Raw genomic sequence first — 11,486 nt, forward strand, 5'->3', positions numbered from 1 at the left:
TTTTTTTTTTTTTTTTTTTTGTGGTGGTGTTGTTATCGCTTGTTGTTGTTTTTCACCCCTGTTCATGCCCTAAAGCACATCACTTTTCTGTCCCATGCCTTCCTAGGGTGGAAAGATCCCCATCCGCTGGACAGCCCCTGAAGCCATTGCCCATCGGATCTTCACCACGGCAAGTGACGTGTGGAGTTTTGGGATTGTGATGTGGGAGGTGCTGAGCTTTGGTGACAAGCCCTATGCGGAGATGAGCAATCAGGAGGTGAGTCTGGAACATTCTTCCCCATGTCACCCCTGCTTCACATCGCTTGTCCCCTCTCAAATCCCTCCCATGGTCCTTTCTTGCAAATATTTTCCTAACCCCAGTTTCTCTCTGGTCCCTTTACATCACAACATGTTCTCTACTATTCCCAACCTGGTCCAGGATTGCTTTGAGGCTATATTGCAGTGATCTTGTGTGAACACAGTTTGGTCCTAGGCCTGCAGGTCAGCTTCCTGCCCTAGGGCTGTCCTCCCTGTTTCCTGCTACAGGTAATGAAGAGCATTGAGGATGGGTACCGGCTGCCCCCTCCTGTGGACTGCCCTGCCCCTCTGTATGAACTCATGAAGAACTGCTGGGCATATGATCGTGCCCGTCGGCCCCACTTCCTCCAGCTGCGGGCACATCTGGAACAACTGCTTGCCAACCCTCACTCCCTGAGGACCATTGCCAACTTTGACCCCAGGTAACCATGCTGGGAAAGGACAGGTGAACTCAAAGGGCAGATCTGGAAGGACCGAAATGGGCACTCCACTACATCCACCAAGTGTTGGCCCCTGCGGAGCTCTGGACAGAGTCCAGCATGGGAGGCAGGATTCATTGAGGAGAGCCCACCCTGATGAGATAAGATCCCAACCTCCATGGTATTTTGGTTGAAGATAGGAAACAAGCACACTGAAGTGGAATGCACATGGAAAATTTAGAAAGGTACAACTTAAAGAGGTCTGCTCACAATTACCAAGCCCACAGAAAATCACAGCCTGACGCCAATTCCCTGCCTTCACCTAGAACCCTTCCTGCAACCATCTCTCTCTGATCTGACTATATTGTATTATGGCCACAGCCACATCTCTGGGGAGCTTCTGTGGCCCAGTCTCAGAATTGGATACCTCCCCTTCCTCACAGAAATATCCTGCATGTGGAGGAAAGGTTCATACATTTGACCCATTTTGGAGCACCAAATGGATCCATTTTGGAGCACCATTTTGGAGCACTTGCTGGACAATGGAGACAAAGCAGGGCTTATGGTCTGGTGCCCCGAGGGAGCTTGGACAACTAGGTTGAGATGGGACTGGCAGGCACAGCCTTGGAGTCCGGGGAGGCCTTGTGACCACTGGGCCAATCTGAGGGTCCAGGGAGCTGAAGACCAGAAGACTGCAGCTATTGCAGGATGACAGCAGCATCCAGCTCAGGGACAGCCACCATGAAGCTGGGGAGGCAGCTGGGGTCAGTGCCAGGAACCGACCCTCTGGGAAGGTTGGACTTCCTCAGTGCAGAGAACTGTTGAGACTAGTTTTTCAAAACCATCCATGAGAGAGAGAGGGTCAAAAATGTACTTTACCAAGAACATGGCTAGAATGTGGAGAAAGAAGTGGTGGGAGGGGTTAAGGTAGGGGAGGAGCTGGGCCAGGCCAGGCTGTACTCCCAGTGCTTTATCAGTGGACCAGCCTGGCATACTGCCCTCTGCATCAAACCACCATATATAACCTTGTTTCTGGGCGAAAAAGTGTTCCAAGTTCCAACTTTTGAAACTATCTTTTGGAGCACAGTTCCCTCATACGCTAGAGACTGCATGTGCTAATCTTTCTGGAATGTTGGACGTTTCTCCCCAGCAGATTTACTTTGCTAATGGTTTTTGGCTCAGGCTGGCTTTAGTACAGGAACACTCATTGTATTGTGGGTGTCAGAGCGCAACAATAGGTGGCAAAGTGTGGGTTGTTCCTAGGACTCGAGCAGCCACCCTGGAAAAAGGTGGGACCACACCCGCTACAGGGCCCCTGCTCTCCTGCCCCCCACTTCCTCTCGGTTCATGCCTGAACCAGCATCCAGGCAAGTGCCCAAACAGACTGGTTGGGGTCCCCTTCTGTCAGGGACTCCCAGGGCAGCTACTTTCCTCCATCAGTCAGCTGTCCACAGCAGGAAACAGCCCAGGATGTGGGTTCAGACAATGGCCGACTAATCCACCCAGCCCAGATGATCTCTGCACCCACCGGCTGCGATGCCGAGGCCCATTCCAACCAGCCCCTGAACCCTCAGGAACTGACTCAGTCTGATATTCCACAGGGTGACACTCCGCTTGCCCAGCCTGAGCGGCTCGGATGGGATCCCTTATCGAAGCGTGGCCGAGTGGCTGGAGTCCATCCGTATGAAGCGCTACATTCTGCACTTCCGCTCAGCTGGGCTGGACACTATGGAGTGTGTGCTGGAGCTGACGGCTGAGTACGGACACTGGGGCAAGGGGTGGCCTGGGCACAGGGCGGCAGCTGGGAGCTGGGCCACCAGGCTCAATGCCTCGCTTCTCTTCCACAGGGACCTGACGCAGATGGGAATCACACTGCCGGGGCACCAGAAGCGCATTCTTTGCAGTATTCAGGGATTTAAAGACTGAGTGGCCACCAAGAGGACACCTCAGCCCTCTCCTACCACTGTTCTCAGGACAGGCCGCCAGGGTCACTGCCTGGGCCCTTCCTCAACCTACGATACGTAGGCTATTGGTGCTGCTCCTGCCCTCTCTTCCAGGACTCTGTCTCTGGACTCAGGAGCCTCCTTGTTTCAAAAGGGAGGTGGGGGCGGGGGGTGTAGAGGTGAAATGACAGCTGGGCTGGGGGTGGGTTTAATATGTATACAGACATACACACACATATATATATTTTTGTAAATAAACAGGAACTGGGTTTTCATCCCTATTCCTAATCTTTTCATCTTCATCTCCCATCAAACCTGGACAGTTGTAGGCACTATGAAAGAGTCCATTACTGAAAATTTTGGAAAACAAGTTCTTTAATTTGTGGCTGTAGCCTCAACCTGGCAGCACGGTGCGAGGCAGGTGTCCAGGCTCGTCGGGCCTAGGCAAGCAGAGCACAGAGGCTGCTGAGACCAGCCAAGGGTATTGGTGCAGCAGTGAAAGCAGCAGCACTAAGCCTGGTGCCCCCTAGGGTGGGGACCCTGGAGGACAGCGGGCCATCCCTGCAGCATAGGCAAGGACTGCAGCCCAGGGCTGGGCCTCAGCACCCTAGGCCAATAGGGCCCTGGGTCAGGGCACTTGGGATACTAGGGAAGGGTTTGGAATGGAGGGAGGTTCAGGGCGAGTGGAGGTAGGGATTGGTCTCAATGTGGGTGGCCATTGACGGGGTATGGACCTGCAGTCTGGAAGGAGGCCTGTCCGCATTATGTCTGGGCTTTAGCAGCGTGGCACTTCCGACAAAGCACATGGCCGTCCAGAGGGAAGCAGCCGTCGTCATCCGCTTCAACAGACAGGGGCTTCCCACAGTCCTGGGAAGAAGAAAGTGTAAGAGGGGCACTGACCAAGAAGGTCCTTGCTCCACCTCACTGTCCTGTCTTCAGCTTCATTTTTTTAATTAGGAAAGCCAAATGCTTCATATGGCCCAGAGCTGGTGTCCTGATCATGTGTGTCTTCCTGACCACAACAGGTTCCCACTCTTTACCCTCTAGGTCTCTCTCGGCTTCCAGGGTCCCCTCTCCCCACCACCCCAGTGCAGGCTTGGGGCCTCTCCTGTCCTGTCTGCATTCCATTCCAACCTCCTGTCTCTTAGAACCTCACTCAACTCCCCATCTATGCCACAATAGAACACTTCCCTCCCACTGGGCAGCCCTTCTGTGTTTATCCAAGACTCAAAGTGACCTTCCTGAGGGGACAGGAGGAACAGCTGACCTCACACTTGTAACACTTCATGTGGAAGTTCTTGTCCAGAGCGACCACTCTCACGGTCTCATCACGGCCAGGCTCAGGCATGATGGGCTCTGCGCAGACGGAGCACTTTGGGGCATACTGCCTAAGGCGGGAAGAAAACAAGGGTCAGTGGGGTGCAGATCACTTACGTTTTCATGCCCCCTGAGAAAGCACAAGGTATTGCGACTGCGGTTGGAGGGCCACATGGCAGACCTCTCTGTCCTGCATCTCCAGGGGAGGGAGCTCAGGAAAAATGACCAAGATTGAGCGCCACAGCCAGTCCTCATCAAGGGGAACTTTCTGCCTCCCCACTCACCCTCGCGGCACCCATCTCCCACACACCTGACTCGGTGTTCTTTCCCACCAGAGCCTCATCTCCGCCTTCCACACTGTAGCTCAGCGGGAAACGTGTGGGAGGTGAGCCTCCAGCTCCCACCCTGGCTTACCCCCAACCCAACGTGTGGGTGTGTCTACCCTGAACCCCAGGCAGTGCAAAGGGGCATGGAGTCCCAGTCACCCCACATGGAATCCTGAAAATGCATCCCTGAGGTGGGGGCAGACAGCCGTTTTCCCAGCCGGCCCTTTACTATGTGACGGTATTTTGCCAGCCAGCCTAAGAAAGTGGCCACTGTGTTTCTAAGGAGAAACCAGTGCTCCCAACAGTTGATCACCAAAGGAACTTTCAGAACTCGGCCTGTGTGTGAAATGAAGTCATGCCAGTACATACTGCTGAACACTGAATACACACCCAAAGAAGCTCTGGAGAGAGAGCTAGGGCAGGAGCAGCCAGTAGCAGGACTAGCTATACAGGCCTAGGGCCACTGCACAGCTAAATCCAGATGTGCTGTTCCCTGCTATCAACAGGCAGGCTGTGGGGCCAGAAAGCAAAACCAGAGATTTGGAGCTAGCCTGGGACCAGGTGTTAACCTGGCTACCAAAGCATGGATGGAACCCAGAGTGGGGCCCAGAATGCATGTAAGTGGGTCCTCACTTGTGGTAGTCAGGGACGCAGTGAGGCCGGTTGGCCTGGTCCACAATGAAGGAGGTGCCTTCCAGGGGACAGGCGCAGACCACGCAGGTGAAGCACTGCGGATGGTAGGCTTTGCCCGTGGCCCTCAACATTCGTTCAGTGATGGGCTGCCCACAGGTGTTGCACTTCTCCAGGGTGTCCTGAGGAGTCAGAGGAGCAGGATGCCAGGGAACAAGCACCCAAGGGCCAGGTTCCAAGGCTCATCCACCCCTTTCCCAGCCCAAGAACCCCAACCCAGACTCACTGTGTAACAGCCCTCGCAGTATGGCACCCCCTCCAGGCTGTAGAACTGCTGTCCCTGGAGCTGCTGCTCACACTTGTGGCATGTAAAGCAGGTGATGTGAAACAGCTGCCCCAGTGCCCGGACTGCGGGCTGCGAACGGTCCAGTGGCTGTTGACACTTGCCACAGGACTCTGGGAAGGCCAAAGAAGAACACCATGAACAGGAGGAAGAACTTAAGCTTGCAAGGGATCAGCCAGCTCAGGCCCCAGCCAACACAGCAATGGAAGGGGAAGTGTCACCACAGCAGGCGATGGACTCACCATTCACTGTCACACTCTGCCTCTGAGGTTGCTCCATGTCCTGCATCAGCTGCTGAGTCAGCTGCTCCAGCTCCTCCACCTCCTTCAGGGTCAGGGGTCCTGGAGCCCCAGGAGAGCGCACCTGAAACCCCAACACCTTCTTTACATTCTCAAGGGTCACTCCCTCCAAGGACCCGCCCAGACCTGCCCGCTGACCCCCTTCTTCCAACCAGGACCTAGCTCTTGCCTGTTTCCTAGATGCTCAGTTTAAAGCTCTTCCTTCTCCCCCCCTGCCCAGGCCAGCAGCACCACATACATCACAGAGGGGCAGGGGATGACCTAAGCACGCATGTCCACCCACTTCACCCAAAACCCAACCACACCCAAAACCCAACCCCCGCCCCCAACCCCTGCCATCACAGACAGGCCAGAACAACTGAGCAACGGAGGCCACGCACACTGAAGCACTGAATACGCCAGCCACGCACCAACTCCACAGAGCATGCTCAGACACAGCCCCACGGGGCAGGGGCACGCAATGCGTGCACACTCGTGCACACACACCTACCCGTCCCGCCTGCTGCTGAGCAGCCCCTGTTAGCGTGAGGATGCAACACAGGCGGGAAGCACAGGTTAAACCCCAGAGCTGTCTGCAGAGCTCCCCAGCCCTCAGCCCTACAGAGACCCTGGAGTCCCTCCTGAGTGAGGGGTTTCTGGTCTACTTGACCCAAATCCCTGCCCAATAGGCCTCAGAGGAGGCCCAAAGACCAGTGCCTAAGCTAGCCCACCCCTCCTGCTTAGAGGGATTCTGAGTTCTGAAGACTGTGGGTGGAGGTGAGGGAAGTTTAGGACAGGACACTGCAGGAGGGCTGTCAGACCCGCAACAGCATGTTCATATGACACTCCCGCAGGAATGTTGGTAGGTCCACCCAGGACCATGATCCCTGGTCAGGGCTGCACCTGCTGATGCTGTCATTCCTTCAACACAGGAACCGCCATGCCTCCTGCCACTTCCTTCCACGGCCACTCTCCCCTCAGCCCTGGCTCTGCACCTACTGCTGCACCACAGTAGCACCAGGGCTTGGCTCAACTCTGCTCTGCCCAGGGAAGCACAGAATTAAGAGTGTGGACTTCCCCAGCTCTTAGGCATGTTCCCCTAAGACTCCTGCAGTCTCCTACCCTCAAACAATAAGTCCCTCAATGAAAGCATCCCCTTTTGCTTCAACTAGGTTTTCCTGCCTGGTTGTGGGGTCAGAGAAAATGACTCGGGGAGCTTTGTTCTCCAGTATCACTGTAAAGGCCCATTCCGGTCTTTGAAAGGATGAACAAGCTATCCATACCCCTGCCCTCTGGCACCCATGTCCTTTAGGACACTCGAGCAGTCACTGCCTTCCTCTCTGCCTGCCAACAGACCTTGATCTCAATTCCCATGGCTATGAACTACTTTCCATCATTCACTGTACAACTGGAGATGCACTGGACCTAAGGGTTATGGGTCTCTGTCCCAAAGATCCTCCCAGGTCCCTGGGGCCTCTCCTTTACTCAGTCTGAGTTTGCAAAGGGAGCCCAGCACAAGGCTTGAGTCTCCTGATCCCACCTCCCCCCAATGCCTTTCTGAAATGTCAAGCCCCCAAGCTGATCCCTTGAGTTGCTATAATGGGGTCCTATTGTCGCTCTTACAGCCCTCTACTACCCTCAGCTATCTGGCCCGATCTCCAACCCTGGGTGGCACCACTGCCTGCTTCCTGTTTCAACCTCCAAGCTGCAGCAAGGAGGTGGAGAGATCACCAAACACTGCAGAGTGAGCTCACAAAACACTGCAGCGCCCTCCACGCCCTCCAGCCCTAGCTCGGCTGTCTGTATTTAGCTCCAGCAGATTCCCAGTTGCCTTCCCCACAGCAGCTGTTCCAAAACTTTTCCATGTCCTAGAGCCCCCAAATGCTTTATCCTCTCACTCTCACAGATGACCTCACCCCAACACAACTGATGGCAGCCAGCCAGCACAAGCTCCCTCAGTGTCCTTCTGAAGCACAGGAAGCACTACGCCTGTGGCCCTGTCCTTGATCTCTGGGAATGCCTCGGGGTGAGATGGCCCCAGTTCTCAGCATCACTGACCCTTCCCTCACTGGCTCTGGCCTCCTGTTTTACAGACACACCCTTGATCCTCCTCCTCTAACCTGAAAAATACCCACACTCAGTCCTTCCCAGAGTCCCTAACAAACTTTGAGGCTACACTACCAACTCCATGTTCCTACCACCCACTCACTTAACTCCTTTCATTCTGCCCCCATTTACAGGGTACAAATGAGCTGCTCCAAGGCCATCTACAATGTCCTAACAGTCATATCTCTGGCCTTACTGCTCCAGTGGCCTCATTCATTCTCCTGATTCGCCCTTCTCCTCCCCCACACTCCCACTTGGCCAACATGGCATGACCCCAGCTCCCCCTACACCATCTTTGGAAGCCACAGTCTCTACTGCTTCAGTGTCGATGCACACTACCACGTACACACCTCTGGTCAGGGGCCTATTCCTAAATTCTGGTCCCACATTTCTAGCTGGATAACAGTTCCAGCCTAAAGCAAGGGTTCCTAGAACCTGTTGCTCAACACTCTGACAGTCAGACCCCTCCTCTTCCCATCCAAATCATTTCCCCTTCAGAACTTCTCTATTTTGTCAGCAATAACATCACTCTCCAACACACCCAGGCCCAGAATCCCCCTGGCATTTCTACTTCTCTCCCTCCTCTCTTCTTCCAGCTACTTATCAGTTGCCTCCTCCTGTAGGCTCTTCCTTTGTGATAGCTCTCATCCCTGGGTCTTATTTTTCATTGCAACTAATGTTACTGTGGCCCAGGAGTGAACTCACACACGTCACCGATCTCCCTTCTCTAACACACATCTCTGCTGGAAAAACTTTCCAGAGAGCTTCCAAAAGCACTGCAATCACCAGCCCTCCTGACCCAGCCACACACTACTGAATATCATTAATGACTCTCCAATATGCACCAGCTCCCTGGTGTACGATTTCATTTCCTACTCTCTCTCGCCCCCACCTACCTAAGTATAGCTCTTAATTTTCCCACAGGAACTTTCTGCTTTCTGTTCTCCAAATACCCCTTGTGTATTTGCACCCTTGAGTTTTGTCCATGCCATTCCCACGTACATGCCGTTCCCTCTCCTCTCTGGATTCTTCAGACCTGCCCATCTTTCAGGGCACAGCATGCCCACAAAGCCTTCCCTAACTTACCAGACCCCTCAATGGCTTCTGGCTGTAAGTTGTGAAAGTCACAGAATTTTCACTTACAGGAACTCACTGGCACTTGGCCTTTCCTCCTATTCTATGGGTGAATATACACGTTCACAGCATCAGTTAGACACTATGGTTGGAATAGACCACCATTAGGGTCCCTTCAATTCCGAAGATCTCTTCTCCTGAACTAGGGAGCAAGAACTGTTTTGTCCCTACTTTGGGCATGTACATGCTACACAGAGATCCCAGCACTTCCTAAGCATTAGCTCACTACTCTTCACATGCAGTATATGAATGTAAAGATGGAGAAAATGAGGCTCAAAGTTCACCTAACTTGACAGAGTCTAACAGCTTGTGCGAAGCCAAGCCAGGAATTCTATCCCAGGTCCCTCAACTTCCAAAGGCTAAACCTCTTTGAGAGATCTCTTCCCTCCCATGTCCCAGGTGTCCCAGCCTACAGAGCACAGAGCACAGTGCCTGGCACTCAGTGGATGCTGGTGTTTACTGGTGCTTCACTCTTATCTCCAGATGGGCCCTCGGGCGGTGACAGTGTTCAAAGTAGCCCGTAGATTAACTCAAGATCCAAGAATGGGAAAAACCAAGGCTGGCCTGCTGAGCTCACCCTTCCCTTTAACATTCTGGGGCAGAGGCACAAGGCAAGGTTGACCAATCCTCCTAATTCAGAGAGAGCCCTGGTTGCTCTGCCCATGGGGTCAGGCCCCACCCATGCAGGCCCCTACTGTAGAAGAGCTTTCCCTTCCCATCATTTTATCAGTCCAGCCCCCACCCCCAGTTAAAACTACTATCCTACCCTTCCAGGCCCTCCCTCCCCAGGACCCTCACCCTTATTCTCTGGCTCCTGACTGAGCCCTGTCCCTATCCCCCCGTTCTCAGCCTCCTAGTCCCTCACCTGGTTCCGGTTTTGGTTTTGGGCCGGTGGGGGCACTGGGTGCTGCTTCTCCTGCACTCGGGGCTTCTCCCTCTGCTGAGCATAGGTGAAGTTGGGGGGTTGAGGGGAGCCTGTGCCAGTGGAAGGACCAGTCTCCGAAGGCCCCGATTTTTGATTGGGCTGTGACACGGGTCCACCTGGAGCTCCAGGGCTGAACTTAGAAGCCACAGGAGTAAACTTGGGAGCCACTGGAGAAAACTTAGGGGCTGGAGCTGGAGCTGGGGCTGGGGGACCTCGCAGCTGGGTGTTTGTCAAAGCCACAGGATGGGCCTGGGGCTGGACATGGAGTTGGACCTGAGGCTTGGTCTGGGCCTGGGGTTGGGCCTGAGGCTGGACATGGAACTGCGGCTGGCTCTGAGGCTGAGCCTGGGGCAGAGGCTGGGTGCTAGAAGGGGCCTTCCAAGGAGGCAGGGGTGCTGTGCCCCCAGTTGCAGGCTTAGCACTGGACTTGGGAATGAATGGAGTGGCAACTGGAGGGGGTACATATCCAGATGACACCTGCAAGGGGAGGCAGAGAGGAGAGAAGTGCAGTCAGAAGTGGCTACCTCCCTCCATGCCTCTCCTCCCAAACCAGCAAAGTCCCATCCCTTACCCGGGCTTTGAAGGGATCATTCTTGGTCATATCATCCAGCAACGAGGACAAAGAGTCAATCTCCAGGTCAATACTGCTCACCTTCTCCCTGGGCTAGAGGGTCAAGGGTCAGAGCACCCACTCCAGTTCTCCATGCCCACCCCACCCCAATAGGTGCAGAGGAGGTAAGAGGAAACACCCTTCTTCCCTTTCCTTAGGGGTGCCCCAGTGTAGTTGCCCTCCCAGGTCTCCATACCTGCGGCGGGAGTGGGGTGGGGGCCTCAGGCGCTCCCTCCATCTCCAGAGGAGGAGGTGGTGAAGGGAAGATGTCCTCCTCCAGAGGCGCAGGGGGGAAGGGTTCTTCGATGGGGGGAGGCGGAGGTGGGAAGGCACCTCCCAGAGCACCCTCTGCATCGTCGCCATCCCCAAGGACAGGAGGAGGGGGTAAAGGAAAGTCTGGGAAGGAAGGAGAGGGCCATCGGTGGGGGCCCTCTTTTCCTCTATTTCCCTCCGTCTACAGCTCTAATCCTAACCCAAGAACTCTCCTGGGGGTCCTGGAGCATATTGGTAAGGAAAGAAGGGGCGCAGCCCTGGTGCTCCTGGGTCAGGAAAGACTGAGAACTCGGTAGAGAAGTGGTGCAGCTCCCGTTACACTTCGGAGAATGGACCTACAGGGTAAAATTCGTGGCCCACATTCCCGCCTCCCACCCCCAGGCGGGGGACTTGGAACGGTCCCAGGAGCCCTGGCGCCCAGCCATGAGCTCCATGATGAGGTAAGAACATCTGCTCGGAACGGGGTGGCTGGGCCCAGCCCCCTCTGCAACCACCTTCCCAAATACCCCAAATTCCCAAAATCCGCCCCACACCCAGTGCCCGCAGAGGTCCAGCCCCAAACCCAGCTGCATACCTTCTGGGGGCGGCGGGGGGATCTCACCCACTCGGCCCATTTGTGCACGCTGGGCCCCGGCCGCAGCGGGAGGTTCGCTGTCCCCGGGCCGGAAAGGATTCACTTTGGGCTTTGGGGCCACCACGGGGCCAAACTTCTTCTGCGGGGCGTAAAAAGCCGGGGCCGAGACCGAGACAGAGATCGCAGGAGGCGGGCGGGGGGCCGCCATGGCCGGGCCGGGCTGCGGGGGGGTGGTGGCCAGGTTACCAAGCGGCGCCGGGCCGAGGACCTCAGGCAGTCTCAGTTCTCTCCGCGACCCCCGCCCTCCTTGC

General features: G+C 55.3%; 2 protein-coding genes across 5 annotated transcripts in view; one reads left to right on the forward strand and one right to left on the reverse strand.

Annotated features, from left to right (window-relative positions):
- The window catches only part of Epha1 (EPH receptor A1), a 15,242-nt gene extending 12,334 nt beyond the window's left edge, over positions 1-2,908 (forward strand). For both annotated transcript variants that reach the window (XM_048786787.1, XM_015493738.2), the window contains exons 15-18: positions 107-256; positions 526-719; positions 2,318-2,473; positions 2,564-2,908. In XM_048786787.1, the coding sequence (XP_048642744.1) occupies positions 107-256; positions 526-719; positions 2,318-2,473; positions 2,564-2,642 (579 nt within the window). In that variant the 3' untranslated portion in view covers positions 2,643-2,908. The remainder of the gene's footprint in view (positions 1-106; positions 257-525; positions 720-2,317; positions 2,474-2,563) is intronic.
- A 108-nt stretch (positions 2,909-3,016) lies between these two features.
- Zyx (zyxin) overlaps positions 3,017-11,486 on the reverse strand; it is a 9,909-nt gene continuing 1,439 nt past the window's right edge. For 2 of the 3 annotated variants that reach the window (XM_015493739.2, XM_048786788.1), the window contains exons 2-10: positions 11,176-11,395; positions 10,525-10,724; positions 10,290-10,382; positions 9,659-10,195; positions 5,518-5,653; positions 5,219-5,388; positions 4,936-5,114; positions 3,927-4,047; positions 3,017-3,526 (exon numbers count right to left, since the gene is read on the reverse strand). In XM_015493739.2, the coding sequence (XP_015349225.1) occupies positions 3,422-3,526; positions 3,927-4,047; positions 4,936-5,114; positions 5,219-5,388; positions 5,518-5,653; positions 9,659-10,195; positions 10,290-10,382; positions 10,525-10,724; positions 11,176-11,383 (1,749 nt within the window). In that variant the 5' untranslated portion in view covers positions 11,384-11,395 and the 3' untranslated portion in view covers positions 3,017-3,421. Of the gene's footprint in view, positions 3,527-3,926; positions 4,048-4,935; positions 5,115-5,218; positions 5,389-5,517; positions 5,654-9,658; positions 10,196-10,289; positions 10,383-10,524; positions 10,725-11,175; positions 11,396-11,486 lie in introns of those variants that run through there. The other variant, XM_015493740.2, reaches the window with a different exon arrangement.

The sequence above is a fragment of the Marmota marmota genome, unplaced genomic scaffold, assembly GCF_001458135.2.
Source record: "Marmota marmota marmota unplaced genomic scaffold, marMar, whole genome shotgun sequence".
NCBI classification, from domain to species: Eukaryota; Metazoa; Chordata; class Mammalia; order Rodentia; family Sciuridae; genus Marmota; species Marmota marmota.